Source organism: Pelophylax lessonae (assembly GCF_965119305.1).
Source record: "Pelophylax lessonae genome assembly, chromosome: 1".
NCBI lineage: Eukaryota > Metazoa > Chordata > Amphibia > Anura > Ranidae > Pelophylax > Pelophylax lessonae.
This window is the reverse complement of record NC_138768.1, coordinates 123,019,041-123,044,061: the sequence shown is the minus strand read 5'-3', so window position 1 is coordinate 123,044,061 and position 25,021 is coordinate 123,019,041. Positions and strand designations below refer to the sequence as shown.

Genomic DNA, 25,021 nt, shown 5'->3' with positions numbered 1-25,021 from the left:
GCTGCATGAGTGCTGCCGGCACTGAGGAGCTACAGTTCATTGAGGGAACCATGAATGCCAACATGTACTGTGACATACTGAAGCAAAGCATGAACGCCTCCCTTCAGAAATTGGGCCGCAGGGCAGTATTCCAACATGATAATGACCCCAAACACGCCTCCAAGGAGACAACTGGCTTGCTAAACAAGCTGAGGGTAAAGGTGATGGACTGGCCAAGCATGTCTCCAGAGCTAAACCCTATAGAGCATCTTCTGTGGAGCATCCTCAAATGCAAGGTGGAGAAACGCAAGTTCTCCAACATCCACCAGCTCCATGATGTCATCATGGAGGAGTGGAAGAGAACTCCAGTGGCACCCTTTGAAGCTCTGGTGAATTCCATGCCCAGGAGGGTTAAGGCAGTGCTGGAAAATAATGGTGGCCACACAAAATATTGACAGTTTTGGCCCAATTTAGACATTTTTACTTAGGGGTGTACTCACTTTTGTTGCCAACGGTTTAGACATTAATGGCTGTGTGTTGAGTTATTTTGAGGGGACAGCAAATTTACACTGTTATACAAGCTGTACATTCACTACTTTACATTGTAGCAAAGTGTAATTTCTTCAGTGTTGTCACATGAAAAGATATTAAAATATTTACAAAAATGTGAGGGGTGTACTCACTTTTGTGAGATACTGTATATATAATATATATATATATATATATATATGTATGTATATACACACACACAGCTTTGGGGTGCACGCTCTAATGTATTAGGCTGTGCACACCTATGTTCAGCCTGTAAGTGATAAAAAAAAATTATATATATATATATATATATATATATATATATATATATATATATATATATATATATACATATATATATATATATACATATATACACATACATACATACATACACATACATACACACAATATTTCATACGTGCCTAATTTATTAAAAGAGTCACAAAAAAAAAAAAAAAAAAAAACTTTTCTTGAATATACTAAAGAAAATATAGACAAAAACACCTTTAACTTGCTGTTATACACACTTTAAGAATTGGTTTGCTCAAGTTAGCAAAATTTTTGGTGTTTTCTATAAGAGTTAGACACAGCTGAACACCCATTTCTGTTTCATCATGATCTACTTTGAAAAATACCTGCCGCTTCTATCCAGCATGATTAGACTCAACAGACCACCAATGCTGGAGGGATCTGCTCCAAGAAAGCGTCAGTCTAACAGCATAGATCCAAGAGCAGATTGATTTCACTGTATTTCACATCTGTAAAATCTAGTTTAAAAAAAAAAAACATTCCAAAGGAATACATGATTTAAAAAAAAGTGGTTTTAGCTGCAAAGAGATTTGTATTACTGTCCATCCAGTCCGGTGTCTTACACAGCTTTGTCACACAACACAGCCATTTATGGCAGGGCAGTAGACCTGTTGTTTCTCTGCTGCAGTTCATTAACATTTACAGGCCTTGCCTCTAGCCTCCATGAGCTCATCCCTCTGTCACTCTGCTCTCTCCTTCTATCAGCAAGCTCCTTGAGAACCACCGATATAGGGCAGGGAGGTCAATGACCTTGTGTGCAGTCTAGTAGTGATATCTGGACCACAAGACTGGTTGAACAGAACTATAAATCTTTTAGCAGCTAAAATTAAATTAAAATGACTAACTTTAACAGTGTTCATGAACACACTAGGTATTAAGGTCCTACTGAATTACTTAATTTTCCAGTTAAGTCAGAAGTCTGACTGGCATTCCTGAGAAGGTTTCCTGCATGTGTTTCAATAACTGTTCCAGCTGCTCAACTATTTCAGCCAAGAGAAAGATTTATTAGGGCACAAGAATCTTCTGCAACTCTGCAAGCTTAAGCGGCATTAAATTATACAATTGCTTCCTTAAGATAACATCACTTCTGCCAATGAGCCTGAAAACTAAACTGTTATAGGCAAATACCGATAACTGTATAATCTAACAGAATGGAAAAAGCACTGAACGGATTCCAAAGAAAAGGCGCTGGATATATTTCCTGACTCCTACAAGTCATTCAGGTACACCACAAGACAATATGATGAGCAAGGTGCAAGGAATCTCACCTGTTTCCTAAGAAAGTTTAAAATGTTGGATGGTTGTGTAGTAACTTCATCTTTGGATATTAAGATTGGCCCAAAACCTGTGAGATGGAAATAGCACAAGTGAGTCCACAACAGTCTTTGGCTTTTGACAGACTGACAACAATGAAGGTTAGAAAGAAAGGTACATTCTGTACATTCACAGGAGCCTAGATTGACCTGGCAGAGGTTTGGAAGGTATTACTTTGTGAATGTAGATAACTTGGAGTACTGTAGACCTTGCTGATCAATTCTACCCACCTGACCCCATTAGTAACTACAGAAAAATAGTCAGGGGAGGTAGTCTAAAAGATACAGTGCCTTGCGAAAGTATTCGGCCCCCTTGAACTTTGCGACCTTTTGCCACATTTCAGGCTTCAAACATAAAAGATATAAAAGATATAACTTTGTTAACAAATAAAAAACTGAAAAATTGGGCGTGCAAAATTATTCAGCCCCTTTACTTTCAGTGCAGCAAACTCTCTCCAGAAGTTCAGTGAGGATCTCTGAATGATCCAATATTGACCTAAATGACTAATGATGATAAATAGAATCCACCTGTGTGTAATCAAGTATCCGTATAAATGCACCTGCACTGTGATAGTCTCAGAGGTCCGTTTAAAGCGCAGAGAGCATCATGAAGAACAAGGAACACACCAGGCAGGTCCGAGATACTGTTGTGGAGAAGTTTAAAGCCGGATTTGGATGCAAAAAGATTTCCCAAGCTTTAAACATCCCAAGGAGCACTTTGCAAGCGATAATATTGAAATGGAAGGAGTATCAGACCACTGCAAATCTACGAAGACCTGGCCGTCCCTCTAAACTTTCAGCTCATACAAGAAGAAGACTGATCAGAGATGCAGCCAAGAGGCCCATGATCACTCTGGATGAACTGCAGAGATCTACAGCTGAGGTGGGAGACTCTGTCCATAGGACAACAATCAGTCATATATTGCACAAATCTGGCCTTTATGGAAGAGTGACAAGAAGAAAGCCATTTCTTAAAGATATCCATAAAAAGTGTTGTTTAAAGTTTGCCACAAGTCACCTGGGAGACACACCAAATATGTGGAAGAAGGTGCTCTGGTCAGATGAAACCAAAATCGAACTTTTTGGCAACAATGCAAAACATTATGTTTGGCGTAAAAGCAACACAGCTCATCACCCTGAACACACCATCCCCACTGTCAAACATGGTGGTGGCAGCATCATGGTTTGGGCCTGCTTTTCTTCAGCAGGGACAGGGAAGAAGGTTACAATTGATGGGAAGATGGATGGAGCCAAATACAGGACCATTCTGGAAGAAAACCTGATGGAGTCTGCAAAAGACCTGAGACTGGGACGGAGATTTGTCTTCCAACAAGACAATGATCCAAAACATAAAACAAAATCTACAATAGAATGGTTCACAAATAAACATATCCTGGTGTTAGAATGGCCAAGTCAAAGTCCAGACCTGAATCCAATCGAGAATCTGTGGAAAGAACTGAAAACTGCTGTTCTCAAACGCTCTCCATCCAACCTCACTAAGCTCGAGCTGTTTTGCAAGGAGGAATGGGCAAAAATTTCAGTCTCTCAATGTGCAAAACTGATAGAGACATACCCCAAGCGACTTACAGCTGTAATCGCAGCAAAAGGTGGCGCTACAAAGTATTAACTTAAGGGGGCTGAATAATGTTGCACGCCCAATTTTTCAGTTTTTTATTTGTTAAAAAAGTTTGAAATATCCAATAAATTCCGTTCCACTTCATGATTGTGTCCCACTTGTTGATTCTTCACAAAAAATTACAGTTTTATATCTTTATGTTTGAAGCCTGAAATGTGGCAAAAGGTCTCAAAGTTCAAGGGGGCCGAATACTTTCGCAAGGCACTGTATATAGTACATGTATTGTAGCATACCGATTGATAGAAATTACCACGAGGAACAACAATATTTTAGAGAAGCAATCCTCTTTGTCATTCTGCTGACCACAATATATGTTGCCCTGTAGGGAGTGTGGAAACCCTTTATTAAAATAAATACCTTCTTGAGCTAAGAACAGCTCATTGGTGGAATCTTCTTTTCTAGGACACTAATGGCCGGAATACACGATAAGAAAATCGGCCGAAAATTTCCGTTCAGCGAAGGATCGGCCGATATTCTACTCGTTAATGCCCAGCCATCAGTGACCGATATCGATATTGTGAACGAAAAATCCTGTTTGAAAAAAACGAAAAATTCTGTCGTCTCGTTTGCGAACGAACCATATTCTATACGTTGGTGTTAAGGTCGTTCATTTAAAATCTGTAGAACATCATCACGCATGCACTGTTTCGATGGTCGGCGGTCAAACCGTCGGGCGATATTCGGCCTGTGTATGTTGGCAACGTTTTCGACCAAGGAACACTTTTTCATAAGTCGGTGGTCGAATGATCGGGCGATATTCGGCCCGTGTATTCCAGCCATTACCCCTTTCACAGAAAAAACATTTTTTGGAGCTTGTACTGAAACTACTTACAGTACACCTGCCATGACGGCTGCCTGGCTGAGACTGGTTTGGATACATAGTTGGTAAGGTTGAATAAAGACACTAGTCCATCCAGTTCAACCTGTGGTATTGCGTGTCCATTTAAAAATACTATGCTATGAGCTTTTCTTCTATCTTTGGGGCCATTTATTGATCATTTCCTCCCTGAGAACCTGACTATTCGGACTTGCCATCTGGTCCAATTGAGTGTCGGTGGGGGCAAAGGAGATCCAGGTGAGCCTGTATTTGGGATACATGATTTTTGTCAGCCTGACGGTAAGAGGCAGTGTGGTTGGTGTTATTTGGCGGTGGTGGCACTTACTGGCCCAATCAACTGGACCACACAGATGGACTGTTTTGGACTGATACACTCCTGATCTTAGTGCTGCACCTCCCTTTTATCAGATATTGCGTGTGTGTTCATGTCAAAAATCATATCCCATAGCCCTGTATATTGTGCTCGCTAAGATGCCCACCTAAGAGTTTTTTTTTAAACCATCAATACTTTCCGCCAACACCAACTTGTGGAAGAGAGTTCTCCATCCTTCGTGCCCTGACAGTGAACCCCACACCCAGTTTAGGGTTTAACTGCTTCTCCTTCAATTTCATTAAGTGGCCACGCATCTTCTTCTACTCACTGAGACTGAATCGTTTATTCCCTATTCTAGAACCACCATTGTAAGTAGACCCGGAACAAGCACAGAGTACATAAAAGCCAGAATTACTTATTCTTGATTAGTGTGTATAAACCCTAACACTGAACCTTCTCCTAGCTCCTTTTTAGTCTGTTAAAAAAGTTCTTCAGTCAACCCCCCTCAAAAAACAAAAAAAAAATTCAAATACCGTAGCTGCTGACTTTTAATAAAAGGGAAACTTACCTGTCCATGGATCCAGCTTTGTCCTCACTTAAGACTTCACTGGTCTTCAGGTCCCTGGCCCCACCATGCTAACTGTAGGCAGCGGGAAGCTCCCCACTGTATGTACAAGCTGTGCTGCGCCCTGTGAATGGACTTGCAGCCTCCCGGGACTTGTGACGTGTCAAAAGAGGCTACATGGGTTTGAATTCCCACTCAAATTGACTAGGCGATCTGAGCAAAACTAGGTACCCCCCCAAAAGAAAAAAAAAAAAAAAGTCCAAAAGTTAAAAATAAGAGGGGAAGAGGCAGAAAAAGTGAATTTCTGCTTTAAATATGCCATTGGATGTATATCTATTGTATAATCTATTCATCGGGTCAGAAAATCAGAGCTGTCCTGCGCACACTTTCCTGTATTATGTCAAGGAGTTCTACCAGTTCTTCTTATTTTTCTCTACAGAACAAATATTTCCTACTCTCCTTTGGAGATGATGAAAATGGTCAGGATTCAGTAGTTTCATAACAGACAACTTGGCATGGATGACAAAGTCTTGCAAATTATGTAGTGTCATGTCACAGGAGGAAAATCATAGCGGATTGCATTTCTGACAAATCAACAGGTATTTCTCTGAACTTGCAGGGTCTCTAAGGGGATGCATTGTAGAGATAAAATGGATATATGTTCTTGGATATACACTTTAACAAATATTGTAGTATAAGCATCAACTAAATAGCCAGAAAGATCCACAACGGCAGACTACGCATTTCTAAAGACAGATTTTTTTTTTTTTTAATTTACCTAGGTTTAAACGCCTAGACACTTTATAACATTGGTCCCCGTATAATGAATATTTCAGAAATGGTCTTTGCTTCCTCAGGAAACCATTTAAACTCAAAGCTTTCAATCTCTGGCCGTTTTCCCCAAAACTTTGAATCCCAATTGTTGCTGTTAGGACCAGTCTGTCTATGGGGCAGTAGACAGGATCACCTTTAAGTACTATAATAAATAATACCTAAAATAAATAGACACACACCATTTGTTTGGATAAAAAACTTTATAGGCCGCGGCCGTTTATTATTTGTTTGAATAATAAATAAATTAATTTCAAAATACAATAACATGCATAACACTATAAACACACCCGATCACCACGATCCAGGCGGTAAATAAATAAAATACAAGATAAAATGTATCCAACTCCAAAACGCAAACATACATGTCCCCCTTTGCAACGAACAAAGGTGACCCACAAATAATAAACTTTGGCTGCGACAGCCAAGGGAGGGGGGAGGGGGAAAAGTAGTTTCTTCTTGATTCTTCTGAGGTGGTCTGAAGAATAGGCGGCAGTGAGCCCCCTTAAATAGCCCTAAATGGAGGACCAGCCTAAACCAGTTAGCCCTTTAGGTGGCAAATTCAAGCGGGAAGCGGGGTGAGGACACAAATCTCCCCAGATACAGGGGAAAAATCGGGCGGGAAGAACCAGGGGACCACTTAATCTCCCTAGATACAAGCCCTTTGAGCGGGAAAACCAGGTCAAAAGTTAGTTTGACCTTTCCCTCACAGACCATACCTTAACTAGCTAACTATAACCTAATACCCTATCCTGCCCTGTCACTACCCCATAAGGAAAATGGAGGGCATTAGTCTATTAGCAATAGGGTAAGTATTAGGACTAAAATAGGCCTCGACAAACTAGGAGCTGGTTGTAATTTGTTTTGGTCATTTCTATTTGACTCCCAGGAGTAGCCCAGCCTTGTAGGCCTCATTTGACATCAGAAAACCACTTTACTGGTACATGCTCTTACAACTGGCGGAATAAAAGAACTCTTTATGCAAGAAATAGCAGAGAAATACAAACAGAGGAAAGATAATTAAGTGAAACTGCACTAGAATACTCAAGTGGTTTAATCAGTGCATATGGTACACAGTCAAGATAATGTAAAAGGCATTTGCTTCAAAATCCAAAACTGGATGTTCTTTGTTTGAACACCAGACCCCCTTGTATCTCAAAGAGTTTACACAATCCTCTCAAAGCCCCTATCACCTAAGAAAACCACTGCTGAGCGTTCTTTCCTGAACAAGTAATGTCTATGAGACTATGCATGGGGATTTGCTATTATCTCACTGTATAATCTTACTCTAATGTTAACCAGAACATCTATAAGCATGGGACATGTTTCTCCAATAAGTCACTTCCCTAGAACAAAATTCCAGGGTTCACACTGTTTCATGTGTTCTTCATTATTGTATATAAACTATTTCTTTGTCACATTATCAGAAGTAGCACTGCTTTGGGATACTTCAGTACTGGTGGACGTGAGGTATAAATCTTCAACATCTGTCCCTGGAAACAAAGGCTAATCAGCTATTGTAGTCAAAAATCTGCTCCAGCAATCAGAGCTTACAGCAACACAAGGTTTTGGGCTTGGTAGAAAACGCAGCAGGTTGATTCAAAGCAGTGGTCTTCAAATTGCGTCCCTTTGCTTTCTCTTAACCAGCTCTTTGGGCACTATTCCTGCCACTGATACAAGGCACTTTTCCTCTCTCTGACACCAAGGATGGGGCACTTCCTGCCACTAAAGCCCACGATGAGGCACGATTCATCCCACTGACCCCACAATGGGGCAATATTCCTCCCATCAATACCAATGATGCCTTCTCCCACTGACCACAGGGTACTATAAAAAAATGTTACTCCCACTGACAACTAAGCCTGTACATGGCTTACACCAGGGCATGTTCTTCTCCCACAGGCCACAGTCTGGCCGCCTGAAGACTGAAGGACAGTAATCTGGCCCATTGTTTAGAAAGTTAGGAGACCCCTGGTTTTAACCACTTGCCGACCGCTCACTGGAGCTCTACTGCGGCAAAGTGGTTAGTTCCCGTCCAGCGACGTAGACCTACCGCCAGAAAAAAACAAACAAAACTAAATATACAAACAAAGATACAAGTTATTATTATTATAATTATAATGCACCACAACAAAGCCCTAACCACAACCTAAAACATACCCTCAGACTAAAAAACAATTAGACAATTATCCCATGCATGCAGCCTTTTTTCAAAAATCGGATTCTATAAAAATCTAGGGGGTGTCAAAAGGACAGAAAGAAAAGCCGCACACCCATAGAATGACAGACAGCAGCTATGGGTACCTGACATTCCTCTACGCCTTTGTCCAGAACCCTGGCCACCTCCTCCAACGCCTTTGTCCAGGCCCCCAGCTGCAACCTGTCCTTCTCAAGACCCCGGATCTTCCCAACCTCACCCAGAATGTTGTGCGCCACCACCTCAACAGGAAAGACTTATTCCTGAGTAGAAACCTGACACCGTGCATTCCAGGTTAAGTAATGGACTACTAAGACAGTGATAGGGAGACTCATGAAGCAAATGTCACGCCACTGGAGGTGGAGGTGGCTATAGCTGCCTTCCCTCCACATACAGCTCCGGGCCCCCGCCGGTTTACCCATGGATTTCTATAGAACCTACGCCAAATTATTGGCCCCTAGGTTGAGTGCATTATTCGCCACCTGTCATACAAATGGAACCCTTCCAGCTTCTATGCTGGAGGCACATATGGTCCTCCCCAAACTAGGTAAAGACCTGATTGAATGCTCCTCAAATCGTCCTGTAGCCTTATTAAATACAGAAATGAAAATCCTGACTAAGGTTCTTGCAACTAGATTAGCAAAAATGATTCCCTCACTAATTAGTAGATCAAACTGGCTTTATGCCAGGCAAATCCACCGATACCAACCTGAGGAGAGTTTTCACCCATTTGCAGCTTCCTAATGATGGCCCTCCCTCTAGGATTTTGGTTTCGGTGGATATAGAAAAGGCGTTTGACTCAATAGACTGGCATTATATGCATAGAGTGCTGGAGTGTATGGGTTTTGCCCTTCTTTTCAGAAGATGGATCTCTATGCTGTATAGCACACCGCAGAAAGCAATTAGGCTTGGATTCTCTGTTTCCGCCTTGCAATTGGTAGAGGCACGAGGCAAGGTTGCCCACTTTCCCCCTTTCTATTTGCACTTGCGATGGAGCCTCTGGCGGTGGCGCTCCGATCAACTCCGCAAGTGGGGGCCATTCGGGTGGGACCCGTTGGAGAATGTCTTGCACTCTATGCTGAAGACTTGATTCTGTTCTTAAAAGGACCCTGGATCCTCCCTGCAAACCGTTTTACAAATTCTGAATATGAATTTGCCTCTTAAAGTTAATTGGACCAAGTCATCTATCCTATCAATAGACGATGGAACCAGGGAGTCAGCAGATAGCAACTTACCGTTGCGTTGGGTCTCCTCCATTACTTATTTAGGAGTGTAGATCACTGCTCAAGTCACTGACTACATGCCTCTGAATTTGGTCCCATTGGTGATCCAATTGAAGCAGAGAGTCCAGGCCTTGCAAAAGCTTCCGTTGTCTCTGATAGGCAGAATAAACCTAATTAAATATAAAGTCCGCCCAGTCATTCTATACTTCTTAAGACATGCCCCGCTGTGGATACACAAGTCTTACTATAAAAGACTAGATGGAATTATTAACTTATTTTTATGGTCTCCCTCCCCGTATAGGTCGGAGGGTCTTACAGGAACCCTGTGGCAGAGGGAGACTGGCCTTACCGGACTGGCAAAAATATTATCTAGCTGGTCAGATGGTGTTCACTCACCAATGGTTGGTTGGAGACAGTGATGACTCAGCCACGGTGCTAGAGGCAGCACTGCTTGGCTCCTATGAAAGTTTACGATTGGCATTTTTTAGAGGAACTATATCTACCCTTCCACTGACCACAACTATGAAGGCCACCATCAAGGCATGGGAACTGGCAATTAGACTTTGGAGCCCTAGGTACACTGGGATCTCACCTTCTTCTCCCTTATGGATGAACTCAAAACTTCCACAGTACTATAGTCTTCCTGACCCAATGGTGTGGAGGTCTCAGGGTATCACGACATTGGGGGACATTACCAGAGAAGGGGAACTTTTAACATTTGATCAGTTAAAAGCTAGACATGACCTTCCAAACTCCTATTACTTCCGCTATTTTAAAATTTGTCATGCCTTCCAAATACAGTTTCAGGACCGCAGGGTGGAAGCTGAACCCTCTACTCTAGAAAGTCTGTTGTCAAAGAAGGACCTAACAAAAAATTCTATCCATAGCTTATAGAGAATTATTTTAAAAAAACACCTCCCGCACTAACACAATGTAGGGACAAATGGATGGTGGAGGTACCAGTGGTTCAAGGGGAGGAGTAGGAGGAGGTATGGGAACAACCTTTTAAACATTAATGCCCCATACACACGTGCAGATTATCTGCAGACTTTTGTCTGCAGACTTACCAAAACCATATAATATGAGGTCAAACCTAAACACTTTCAATTTGTATGCAATACGGCAGGCCCTTGCACTACATAGAAAAGGTAAGTCTGCAGACAAAAGTCTGCAGATAATCTGCCGTGTGTATGGGGCATTAGTATCAGCCAGAGATAGACTGATCCAATTTAAGTTCATCCACAGGATCTTTTACACACTGGCTAGAATGGCGGCCATCTTCCGTTCTGCCTCTACAGAGTGCTGGCGATGTACCCACTCCCCGACCAAATTTTTACCATTTTTTTTTTTTTGAACTGTCACCTCGTCCAAGGCTTCTGAACACAGGTTACACCTTGTATTGCTGCTGTTATAGATCTCCTGGTCCCCATGACAGTGCAAGTGTGTTTGCTGGGTCTGGTGGGGGGAGGTGGTGCCATCTACAGCACTCAGAACTCTTCCTAGCATTCTACTGTTTTATGCCCGCAAAGCTATTCTCCTACAGTGGAAGAAACCGGATGCTCCCATTTTGTCCTATTGGAAGGGCTTGGTCAACTCTATGACCCCATTCTGTAGAGCCACATATATATCTCAGGGATGAGCAAGGAAATTTACCGAAGTGTGGCAGGCTTGGTTAGACACCTCTACTACTGCAGGATGAGCACACAACTCTGGTCATGATGTAGTAATTAAATCTAAGCAGAATTAGGTAACTTTTGGGGCTGAAGTTTTGATGGCACATTCGTAGGGTGAGTGGCTAGGCCCTCTTTCATCTCACAGGTTAATTACTACTGATTTGGTCTTCTCTTCTCTCTAATGACATAAGAATATCACATTACGCACCTTAGATTGAATGCTAATGCTGCAGGGACATTAATTATTTTTTGATCACCGTGCATTAAACCTCCTAATATACATATCTGGAGCCTAAAGGGAATAGGGGGAGGAGGGAGTAAAACTGTAGGGGTTTTTCTTTTTCATTGTTTGTTATTGTTGTAAATTTTTGTCCAATTAGGCCTTAGCACGGTGCTGCCGTTTAGCAGACACCCTTATGTGTATTGTGTATTTGTCGGTTCTTTTTCTATGTAATTTGTAAAATGTATTAAAAATGTATAGAAAAAAAAAAGTAATAAACTACTAAGCTAACCATAAAAAGTGTCCCAAAATCCTGTTCTGTACGATCATTCCACATAATTCAAACAGGAAAGGAAAGGGATACCCAGAGCCCCTCCCACCTATTTACAGACTTCTATATTGAAGGGGCACGGAAGCCGGAAATGGTCCATCGTTTCCTCCACCCCACCCCACTCCACTCTTGGACAATCACAGTTCTTTGCAGAGCCATGCTTCAGGTTGCCCTTCGCATAGAGCCTGCCAAATCCATAACAGGGCCTTTGGTAATCCCTCAAGGCCAGTGGCTCACTAAAGGCATATTCAACAGCCTTCCTCTCCAGGGCCTTCCTAGGAAGAGACCTAATTTCCTCCGCTGTCACTCACCACTACAGAAGCATATTACGGTTTAAAATTGCACACACCCGTGGAATGGCAACAAACTACGGTCAATAAAAATCTCCATAGGCGACGCTTTAAAAAATTTTAATGGTTACCAGTTTAGAGTTAGAGTGTAGATCTTTTTTTTTAATTATTGCTCATGCTCTGGCGATTTGCGGTGATACCTCACGTGTGGTATGAACAGCGATTTTATTTGTGGCGCGACTTCCATATACGTTTTCTTTTTCGTGTGTGAGCTCACGGTGACGGGGGCGGCTAAAATGTTTTTTTTTTTCCTATTTATTTTATTTTTTTTTATTTTAACACAGGTTTTAAAAAAAAAAAACATTATAAAAAATCTGATCACTTTTATTGCTGTCACAAGCAATGTAAACATCCCTTGTGACAGCAATATGCAGTGACAGGTACCCTTTATGGAGGGATCGAGGGTCTAAAAGACCCTAGACCCCTCCACTACTCTTCCATGTATTCAAAACGCCGAAAACTGCATTTTTGAATACAGTCACGTTTTTGAATCTGCCACCTTTAGCAGCCAAGTAACCCGGATGTGACGTCATGGACGCTGCCTCCGGGTTATGTCATCGCAGACCCGATCGAAGCCACATCTGGCTTAGATCGGGACTCCATCCAGCCAGGGGACACGCCAGCTGGTTGCTCAGGTCTTCCGGTGGGACGGGAGACCCGGGCAGAGCCGCAGAAGGCGGCGGGAGGGTGGGGTAATGATCGAGCGGCTCCCGAGCCACATCGGTCATTACCGCCGGAAAGCCGACTCCGGCTCTAAACAACGGTACCGGGGAGTTACGATTTTTTTTTTTTTGTTTACTTACCTTGTTATTGAAGAAAAATATACTCACCTTTCTTCCACTTCCTCCCTCTGCGGCCGCGGCCCGCGCCGTCACTTCCTCTTTGCATTGATTCCTGGGAGCTGAACGTCATCGCTCCCAGGAATCAATGCGCCTGCACCGGCCCCGCTCGTCACTGCCAGGGCGGGCGCTCATTCCCTGCTAAACAGCTTCTGGGCATGCCCAGAAGCTGTAGAGGGATGACGCGCCCGCACCGGAAGTGACGAGCGGGGCCGGTGCAGGGCATTCTGGGAGAAGAGGACATGGAAGAAGACGCAGAAGAGGACACGCTGGCTTCAGCGGCCCACATCCGAGATGGCAGCGCTGGAGAAGAAATTTTCAAAGTATTTCTTCTAAAAGGTAAGTGCGACCCAGGACAGATCAGAGGCTATCCATTGTGGAATGTACTAGCCCTGACTGTCCCGGGGGTATTCTTATTGAGAAAAAAATTTAGTGGCCGGAATTCCGCTTTAAGCTGGCCATACACTCACTGCATTTTGGCTGATCCCTGATGAAACAGCCAAAATTTGAGCTGTGAGAGGCCTTGTTGGCACCACTTAGCTTGACAAAACTTCAACTACAAAAAAAAAAAAATCAAAAGGAGCCAGGTGGAAAACTGTTAGCCAGTGACTACATACTATCAGATGCAGTCAAAGCTTGGGTATTCAGAAAGCCATGGGCACTGTGGTTATCTGAATACAATGGCCGGCAGAGGAGATTCCTCCATGAAATCTATGTGTGTGTGTGTGTGTGTGTGTGTGTGTGTGTGTGTGTGTGTGCCTAGAAGTATTCTTTAACCCTGACAATACCTGATTACGGCCAATAAACACTCATATACACATCCATCAACATACATTTTGCATTTTAGCGCAACACAAGGTTATGGTGTGATTAGGACACAGTGGAAATGGTTGTTTTTCAGATGTTTTTCAGATGTCAATCCATTGATCTGCGTTTTACAGCTGCGCTAAAACACGCTGGTTGCACTTGCAAAAACAGGACCACAAAGGGTGCCAATACAATATTATTAAAGGAGTTGCAAAGTCAAAAGGTTTTTTATATTAAAGCGGTTGTATCCCGCTTTTTGACACTTTTACCTACAGGTAAGCCTATAATAAGGCTTACCTGTAGGTACAAATAATATCTCCTAAACCGGCACGGTTTAGGAGATATTTACAGTGCATGCAGCCGCTCGCGCGAGCGGCGCATGCGCTCTGAAGGTCCGGGGGGACCTTCAATTAACTTGCCGGGAGCTTGCCGGAAAAATCACTCCCGCGCGCATGCGCGGGAGTGACGTCATCGCGGCTCCGGCCAATCAGCGCGCTGGAGCCGTCTTTTTCGGCCAATCAGCGCGCCGGAGCCGCCGAACCCGGAAGAGACGACGAGGGATCATGGCAGCGCCCGCATCGATGTCCGGGGGTCCGTGTCGGGGCTTCGTTTTAAGGTAAGTTAAACATAATGGGCTAGTATGCGATGCATACTAGCTCATTATGCCTTTGTCTTGCAGGGTTTTTTTTTTTTTTTTTAATAGGGTTTACAACCGCTTTAATGCAGTCTATGTATTAGGATAAAAAAAACTTCCTGTGCAGCAGCCTCTCCAGCACCCCTCTAATACTTACCTGAGCCCCATCTCTATCCAGCGATGCCCATGACTGTCTTAGCCATCCAGGACTCCCCTCCCGATTGGCTAAGACACAGTAACGTTGCCATTGGCTCCCGTTGCTGTCAATCAAAGTCTGTGAGCCAATAATAAGAGAGAGGGGGCAGGGCCGAACAGCAGCTCCATGTCTGAATGGATACACAGAGCTGTGCCTCGGTTCGGGTGCCCCCATAGCAAGCTGCTTACTGTGGGGGCACTCGAAGGGAGGGAGGGGCCAGGAGAGCAGAAGAGGGACCCAAGAAGAGGAGGATGGGGCTGCTTAATGCAAAACCAACTGCACAGAGGAGGTAAGTATAACATGTTTGTTATTTTAATTGGAAAAAAAAAAAGATGAGACTTTACAATCACTTTAATAAGCAAAGGACTTCAACTGAACGACATGTACAAACATTGTAAGTATACAGATTACCTTGAAGAAGACTTGCCCAGGTGTAATCCACGGGGTTTAACTGCAGGGGAGCACCAGCAAATCTTGCATAGGCCTGGAAAATACACAAATTAAAATGTAATAGAGATCTAAGAGTACAAAAACAGATGCTGTGCTCACAAGAAAAGCGAACAACAAACTACAAAGAACTGGGGGCAGCAACACACGTTATTACTATTACTGTAGGCTGGAAGCGCACTGTTTAATGGATCAGGTGAAGAGGTAAAGAACATGGTCACACATTGTATTTCTTAAATAACTAATATGCTGCTCTGAAAATGAGATTATTGCATTTTTCAGCTAAACAACATATCCAGGCCATTGGGTACTGCGTCACACCTTCTGAATATACAGAACAGGAATATCAGGGATTTAACACTTTACAGAGGTTTTCCCGTGGTTATCTGAATGTAGGAAATCAATTAGCGTGGGGGGGGGGGGGGCCCTTCTTGCCTCAAACCCCTAACAACCTGCTGTGGCTGTGAACAGCTAGCTTTGCCCAAAACAAGCCAACCCTCTGCTTTGCTCTTGCACCCCATCATACATTTTCTTTCCTTCCAATGGCAACACACCTATGATGAAACTCTACCTCCAAGGAACCACTGATATCTTCTAAATACCTTTGACCTCCCATTCAAGTATGCAGATTCAGACACACTTGTTGTAATTACCTAGCTAGACAGTGAAGACAGACCTCTAAGAATGCTTGTTACCTTTTTGGTTTTGGCTTATTTGCTCTAAATCAGAGGTCGCCATCTTTTCAGACCTCACAGACCATTAAACTCACAATTTTGAATCTCTCGGACCACTAACATGAATTTTACATGCCTCATACACACAATGGTCTGGTTCTCTGCCCCCCTCCCCCTGGATCACACTGCTGCCATATACACACAATGCCCGGCTCACTGCCCCCTCTGCATTACACTGCTGCCTTACACAGACTCATCATTGAATCTCACCTCCTTATCCAGCCATGTGCTCGAGCTCCGTGCTCCCTCCCACAGTCTGATCAGCACTGCCATTGGAATTCCCCTATTTCTTCACCTTCCATTCTCTGCACTACTCCTGGCACCTCCCTCTGAGTTCACAGGAGCTGGAACTGCAGAGGATGCATAGAGTATAAATGCACGCTCACAGTATTGACTGTCAGCACACATTGATAACAACGTTGGGGGATATCCATTCGCCACAGTATTGAATTGCGGCAGACCTCTGGGGACCACCAACATTTTTTAGTGGACCATTTAGTGGACCATGAGTGGCCCACTCATTTACGACCACTGCTCTGTTTCACTATGGCTGGGTTTACACTAGCTGCAGCCGCTGGTCATAACAGGGGGTCCAGCTCATGTCGGTTCAACCTTTCAGGTGCGAATCAGTTCTGAATTTTTGGCTGAATTAGCACCTGAAATGGACCAGAAGATGCACAGGACCCGTCTGCAATTCAGATCGCTGCTGCCCCAGAGCTGGCATGCAAATTGGATGTGGGGAAACCCACATCTAAACAGCGTTGGGGGAAATACTGGCATTTGACTGTATGATAAGGAATTTTTTGCTGCAGTAGTCCTTAGCTTTTAATTAGATGCAGAGCGCTGCTGCCTGACACCTTGAAGGCTGCTGACAGGTCCACTTTGAAGGAACTAAGCTTTTCTGTTGTACATCACGCACCCACTAAGGTCTCTACTTATGGGCAATAAAAAACTTGTGTCACCATTCACTTACATAGGCAAATGCTAGTAACCACAGCAAAAGATAAACATGTTTGCCAGGTCATTTCCCTAAACCATACTACCAAATTACTTCAGCATATATAAAAACTGTATGTATTCTATGCATGACATTACTTAACAGGTCTATAACACTTTACATGGATATGGTCCAATGTAATTACATTGCTCTTATCCCTATGTAGTCATGGAAATTTTTAATTCAGAATACTGAATATACAACTGATTTTACTTTCCTCATAAGGGCTTTAAATTGACCATCTTTCTTTAGCCAAGCTCATAAAATCTTATAAAAAAAAACACAGAAATTATATTTACACACTAAAATTTCAATCAAACCTGGAAGTGAGGATTTAAAAAACACATAAGAACCCATTGATCCCTAAAAAAAAAAAAAAAAAAACCCATACCATAAATCCAGCTGGCTACCTGGTATATGTGACTGGTCTTATTTTAAACATCATTGGCCCATTCGCACTGAGTGTGGGATTAAATAAAATAAAAAGAAAATATAGAAGCTAATGCTATCTTCACAGATAAACATATATCAAAATAACAAACAGATCCAGAAATGGATAGCGCTTCAATGATTTCACCGGCATGAAAATCATCCAGCTTCAAATACAGCCTCATGCGGCTCATCTCAGAATTAAAAAAAAAAAAAAAAAAAAAGCTTATAGTGCTCACTGCCTAAAACATCTTTAATAAATAAAAAACAAATATGCACTCACTTGTGAATTAAGACCATGTAAGCCTTAATAAAAAGACAGAGGACTGCTGCCTCTGTGCACATAGAAATCTCCACTGTCTATGCAGCCAAGAAGCACCGCTCACAGATGGATCACATCAAGCAGCCCGCAGTGTATACCCCTCTCTCCCCTGGATTGTTAGGCTCCGTCCTACTCGTTTTGACACCTGGGTACCTGATGACGTCACACTGCCAAAATACAGGTCTCTCAAAAAAGTTGGGACATGGCATAGCATCCCCTCTTCTTTTAACCACTTGCCGACCGCCGCACGACTATCTACGTCGGCGGTCAGCCCCTCACAGGCAAACTAACGTAGGGCTACGTTGCTTGCTTGTGAGGGTCTAGGGAGCGAGCGCGCGCCCCCGGGGGCGCGCACCCGCTCCCGCGTGGTCACGGACCCCCCCGCGCGTGTGACCAGCGGACCCGATGTCCGGTCCGCCGGTCACTCGGCGATCGGCGGGGGAGAGGGAGAATGTCAGGCAGCTTGTGTAAACAAACTGCCTGTCATTCTCCTCGCTGCAAAGACACTGATAAAACGGATCTGGTATGTAGATCCGTTGATCAGTGTCCTTACAGCTAGAGCCACAGCCAATCACAGTAGAAACCACGCCCCTAGGGACACACACAGCCCCTCCCTTCCAAATAAAGTTAACCCCTTCACTACCAGTGTATTTTTACAGTAACAGTGCATATGTATAGCACTGATTACTGTAGAAATGTCACTGGTAACCCCAAAAGTGTCAAAAATGTCAGTCAAGGGTCCGATCTGTCCGCCGCAATGTCGCAGTACCGCAAAAAAAAAAAAAAAAATCGCAGATCGCCCCCCCCCTTTTTTCTTTTCTCTTTCTTTTTCCCCCCCTTTCCCTCCCTTTTCTTTCTTTCCCCTCCCCTTTCTTCTTCTTCCCCCCTTCCCCCCCTTTTTCCTTTCTCCTCTTCAATCTTTGGGAGTAGGTTTCCTCTTTAGGAGTATCCTGGACTAGTAAGAGGCTTTCCAGGACCTCTCTAAGGGCAACATGTGGTCGCAGATGCTAATAATACTTTTTACATGTATAAAAAACTTTTCATTGTAAAATGTTTATATATATTCTGTTTCTTGGAACTTACATTTGACCATGTATTTCAGGAACATATGCAGACTCCCTGAGGAAGATTTATGTACTAAAACAAACAGTTTGAAACGCGTTGGACTCTGCTATGTACCTACAACTGTATTGTATCATTCATGCTTTTTCGATTCTATGACTTAAACATGTACAGTTTATGATGATTGTCTGTTACAACCACAATCTTACAAAATAAAAAAATTTTATAATTACTTCACGTTAAAACTTCTCTTATGAGAGCCTTTACTGTTACCCTTAAAGTCCCACAAACCTAAGGGGGTTTCTCTTTCAATGTATAGCACTGATTACTGTAGAAATGTCACTGGTAACCCCAAAAGTGTCAAAAATGTCAGTCAAGGGTCCGATCTGTCCGCCGCAATGTCGCAGTACCGCAAAAAAAAAAAAAAAAAAAAATCGCAGATCGCCGCCATTACGCGTTAAAAAAAAAAACAACAAAAATGACAAAAATCTTTCCCTTTGTTAGTAAACGCGATAACTTTTGCGCAAACCAATCAAAATACGCTTTTTGCGATTTTTTTTACCAAACATAGGTAGCATAAAACAAATTGGCCGAAAATTTTTAAAAATTTTGATTTTTACATTTTTTTGGGGGGGAATTTCATATAAAAAAATGTGAAAAATATTGCTATTTTTGCAAAATTGACGCTCTTTTTTTGTTTATAGCGCGTGATCAAAAAAATCGCACAGGTGATCAAATACCACCAAAAGAAAGCTCTGTTTGTGGGAAAAAAAGGACGTCAAATTCGTTTAGGTACAGCGTCGCACGACCGCGCAATTGTGCGTTAAATTCACGCAGTGCCGAATCGCAAAATACCCCCTGGTCGGAATGGGGGTAAAATCTTCCGGGGCTTAACAACACTTCATAAATATCCGGGAACTGAGACCAGTTGCTGGAGTTTTCATGGAGGAATGTTGTCCCATTCTTGGCTAACAATGGATCCTAACTGCTCAACAGTGCCACATTTTTTCAATTGGTGAAAAGTCTGGACTGCAGGCAGGCCAGTTAAGCACCCGGATTTTTCTACTACAAAGCCATGCTGTCGTCATAGATGCAGTATGAGGTTTATCATTGTCCTGCTGAAATATGCAAGACCTTCCCTGAATGGAAATGGATGGGAGCATATGCTGCTCTAAAACTTAAATATATCCTTCAGCATTGATGGTTCCAGATGTGCAAGTTGCCCATTCTACATGCACTAATGCACCCCCATACCATCAGAGATGTAGGCTTTTGAACTGAGTGCTAATAAAAAGCTTGAAGTTCCCTCTCCTCTTTAGTCCAGAGGATGGGGCACCAATGGTTGCCAAAAAGAATGTCAAATTTTGCTTCGTCTGACCACAGAACAGTTTTCCACTTTGCAATAGACCATTTTAAATGAGCTTTGGCCCAAAGATGGCAGCAAGATACTGCTTTAACTTGCATTTGGATAACATGGCGAACTGTGTTCACAGACAGTGATTTCTGAAAGTATTCCTGAGCCCATACAGTGATGTCCATCACAGAATCATGCCTGTTTTTAATGCAGTGCCATCTGAAAGACCGAACATCACAGGCTTCCAAATATTGCGTTTCGGACAGATTCTCAATTGTTTGATGCTTTTATGTACTGTAGATGATGATATATTTAAAGTCTTGCAATTTTACATTAAGGAGCATTATTCTGAAATTGTTTGACAATTTTTAGACACAGCTTTTCCCAGATTGGTGATTTCTGCTCAGATTTACTTTTAAGACATTCTGACTCTCTAAGATGCTCTTTTTATACCCAATCATGTTACTGACATGTTGCTAATTAGTTTGAAAATGCTCTTCCAGATTTTCCTTGTTAGTACCACTTACTTTGCCAGCTTTTTGTTGCCCTGTCCCAACATTTGAGACGTTTTTCTACTATCAATTTTACAATTAACTTTTTTTTTTTCTTAAAATTGTACAACTTTCTCAGAAAACATTTGATATGTTTTCTAAATTATGGGTTTACGAGGTTTGCAAATAATTGCATTCTCAAAAAAATAGAATGTCATCAAAATATTAATTTCAGTAATTTTATTCAAAAAGTGAAACTCATATTATATAGATTTATTACACACAGAGTGATGTATTTTAAGCATTTCTTTCATGTAATTTTGATGATAATGGCTTACAGCTAGTGAAAACCCTAAATTAAGTATCTCAGAAAATTACATTAATACATAAGACCAATAAAAGGCAGGATTTTTGGATCTGGTGTCTCTCATCTTCCTCTTGACAATACCCTACAGATTCTCTATGGGGTTTAGGTCAGGTGAGTTTTCTGGCCAATTAAGCACAGTGATACCATGATCATTAAACCAGGTGTTGGTACTTTTGGCAGTGTGGGGAGGTGCCAAGTCCTGCTGGAAAATGAAATCAGCATCTCCATAAAGCTGGTCAGCAGAGGGAAGCATGAAGTGCTCTAGAATTTCCTGGTAGAGGGCTGCACTGACTTTGGATTTGATAAAACACAGTGGACCAACACCAGCAGATGACACGGCTCCCCAAATCAACACTGACTGTGGAAACTTCTCACTGGACCTCATCCAACTTGGATTCTGTGCCGCTCCACTCTTCCTCCAGACTCTGGGACTTTGATTTCCAAATGAAATGCAAAATTTACGTTTATCCGAAAAGAGGACTTTGGACCACTGAGCAACAGTCTAATCCTTTTTCTGCTTAGCCCAAGTAAGACGCTTCTGACGTCGTCTCTGGTTCAGGAGTGGCTTGACACAAGGAATGTGACAGTTGTAGTCCATGTCCTGGATACGTCTGTGTGTGGTGGCTCTTGAAGCACCGACACCAGCCATAGACCACTCCTTGTGAATCTCCCCCAAATTCTTCAATGGCCTTTACTTCACAATCCTCTCAAGGCTGTGGTTATCCCTGTTCACCTTTTTCTACCACACTTTTTTCCTTCCACTAAACTTTCATATTAATATGCTTGGATACAGCACTCTGTGAGCAGCCAGCTTCTTTAGCCATGACCTTTTGTGACTTACCCTCCTTGTGGAGGGTGTCAATGACTTCTGAGTCCATACGTCCCTTCCGGTTGCAGAATCTGATAGAACACCCTCCTAGAGTCAGGGGAAACCCAGTGGAAACATTGTAGAAAGAACAAAAAGAGGGCGCACCGACCTTGTGCATTACCCAAATGGAGTTTATTAACCACTTCAGCCCCAGAAGGTTTTACCCCCTTAATGACCGGGCCATTTTTTGACCTTCGTCACTGCATTGCTTCAACTGACAATTGCGCGGTCCTGTAACGCTGTACCCAAATACAATTGATGTCCTTTTTTTCCCCAAAAATATAGCTTTCTTGGTGGTATTTGATCCCCTCAGCGGTTTTTCGTTTTTGCACTATAAACAAAAAATTAGCGTCAATTTTGAAAAAACACCAATATTTTCTACTTTCTGCTATAAAACATTCCCAATTAAAACAATTTAAAAAATTTTAATTTTTTTTATCAGTTTAGGCCAATTTGTGTTCTGCTACATATTTTTGGTAAAAAAAAAATCCCAAGAAGCGTATAATAATTGGTTTGCGCAAAAGTTATAGAGTTTACAAACTACGGGATAGATTTATGGACTTTTTATTAGTAAAGGCCGGGATCAGCGATTTTTATCGGGGCTGCAATATTGCGGCGGACAAATCTGACACTAAGTGACACTTTTTGGGGACCAGTGACATTAATACAGCAATCAGTGATAAATAAAATACACTGTTACTGTATAAATGACACTGGCAGGAAAGGGGTTAACACTGGAGGTGATCAAGAGGTTAAAGCGGAGTTCCACCCTAAAATGAAAGTTCCGTCCATCTTCTTGCTCCGGGTCACCTGAAAAACGAATGGATAATCTGATTTTTTTTTTTTTTTTTTACTTACCTGGTTTAGAAGAAAATATACTCACCTTACTTCCTCTTCCTCCCCTCGGCGGCCACGGCGATTCGTCACTTCCTGGCTTGCAATGATTCCTGGGAGCTGAACGTCATCAATGCTCCTGCACCGGCCCCGACGTCAGTTCCGGTGCGGGCGCCGTCATACCTTGCTAAACAGCTTCTGGGCATGTCCAGAAGCTGTGCAGGGATGACGCTGCAGCCCCAGAAGTGACGGCGGGGCCGGCGCAGTGCATCGTGGGACCGAAGAGATCGGAAGAGGACACAGAAGAGGATCGCGCTGGCTTCAAGCTGCCCACACCTGAGATGGCAGCCCTGGAGAAGACATTTTCAAGGTAAGTATTTCTTCTTGCAGGTAAGTGCAACCCGGGACAGATCAGAGGCTATCCATTGTGGAATGCACTAGCCCTGACTGTCCCGGGGGTATTTTTATGTATTTTTTTTGGTTTTAGGTGGAACTCCGCTTTAAATGTGTTCCCTAGATGTGCTTACTGACTGTGAGGGGAGATGGATTGAATAGAGGCAGGGAGAGCTTAGCTGAATCACACGATCTTTCCCTGTCTCTCTGACAGGAGAGCCGTCTTGCATTGTTTACATTCCAGACGGCTCTCTTAGTTTTGGCGAAGATCGCGGGAGGCCGGTGGCGATCAAGCCTGCTTCCCGCTGTGTCTAGTCCCAGTGAGTGTGCGGCTCCAGCGGTGAGCGCGTGCGCCGCCGAAACATCATGCACATAATCACGTAGGTCTAAGTGATCTTAAAAGCGGATCAGCCCACAATGGACCCAAAGCAACCAGATCATCAGAACCATGTCCAGCACGCCAGAGGAACTTCCAAATGGCTGACGCGTTTCGAGGGGAGATCCCCCTCTTCAGAGCCAGTCTATAATGATGTATCAATTATATTTGTGGAGAGATATTATATATCTATATACAGCAGATAGATCTATAGAGGCGCAGGGATAATATAAAGGGAACATATATATCATAGATAAGGGTGCAGGGATAATGGTGTTGCACAGCTCTCCTCCTCCTATCTATGACCTTGCTCCGATCACTTTCACTTTGTGCCCCCGGGGTGTCCCGGGCAGCGGCAGGCTACACGATCTGATCCCCAGCACTGGGCACACCATGAGCCGGGACACCGATCACACTGTGCTCATCTCTTACCAGGACCACCAGGCTCTCCGGGTGCACGGAGGGCAGGCCCCAGTCTCCGCCCCAGAACCTCAGCTCCATGTCACGAATTCCCCCTCCCGGCAAACCGGCTGCAGCAGCGGAGCGTCAGCCCGGAATTTCCTACGGAGACTCACAACACGGCCATCCCTGGTGGGCGGAGCCCAGGAGTCCAGCACAGAGCCGTCACCGTGAGTGACAGCTAGTCCCGCCCACTACGGGGAAGCCGTCGGAATGAACGTCACACAGATGGAAGCCACGCCTCAAGGAGTGATAGCCAGCACACTGGGACCGCCCACTGCTCAGCTGTACGTTCCGTATAATGACGTCACATTGTGTGAGGCGCTGCGAGGAATCCGTGCCTGCAGAGTGGATGGGCGTGGTGTCCTCATACATAAGAGACCTGTCACCTCCCTATACCACCAATATAGATCATGGAAAGCCAATCACTGACATCTTCTATCGGACCAATGAATGTTACTTCAAAAGTTCCATTCAGAGCCAGTTCACACCACATGCAGTGCAGTGCGTTTTTTTTTCTGCATTAAAACGCATGGAAAGTAGGTTATATGGTTTTCAATAGCATAGTTCACACCAGTCTGTTCCAGTTCTAGAAAAAAAAGTATAACATGCTGCATTTTTCCTGTACTGGAACGCTGTAAACTACATCAAAAATGGCACTGGAATGCACCAAAAACACCTTGGAACACACAGATTCTTATATAAGGTTAAGAAAAAAGAAAGGGAAAAATGCACCAGACTGCATAAAAAACGCACTGGAACGCATCACAAATGCGCATGCAGAAAAGCATCTGGAATGCATCCAGACTGTTTCTATGGTGTGAACTGGCCCTTTAATATTAGGAAAAAAAGAGGGGGGGGGGGATGCACTGGACTGCATAAAAACGTGCGTACAGAAAAGCATCCGGAACGCATCTGGACAGCTTTTGTTTGGTGTGAGCTGGCCCTCAATCTTTACAAAGCTTTAGTTTTCAATAAAAACACATGGTGATCTTGTCTTGTACAGCTACTTCCTGTCATAAGGTGACAACTGTCTCCCAAATACTAATATTCTATCTGATCTGAGCCTGCCTTACCCACTTCCCTGCCGGGCACTTTCA

General features: G+C 43.2%; 1 protein-coding gene across 1 annotated transcript in view; it reads right to left on the bottom strand.

Moving 5' to 3' along the window:
* The window catches only part of MTX3 (metaxin 3), a 76,417-nt gene extending 52,313 nt beyond the window's left edge, over nucleotides 1-24,104 (bottom strand). The window contains exons 1-3 of the mRNA XM_082268524.1: nucleotides 23,895-24,104; nucleotides 15,200-15,272; nucleotides 2,091-2,167 (exon numbers count right to left, since the gene is read on the bottom strand). Of these exons, the coding sequence (XP_082124650.1) occupies nucleotides 2,091-2,167; nucleotides 15,200-15,272; nucleotides 23,895-23,963 (219 nt within the window). The 5' untranslated portion in view covers nucleotides 23,964-24,104. The remainder of the gene's footprint in view (nucleotides 1-2,090; nucleotides 2,168-15,199; nucleotides 15,273-23,894) is intronic.
* Between the last annotated feature and the right edge of the window lie 917 nt (nucleotides 24,105-25,021).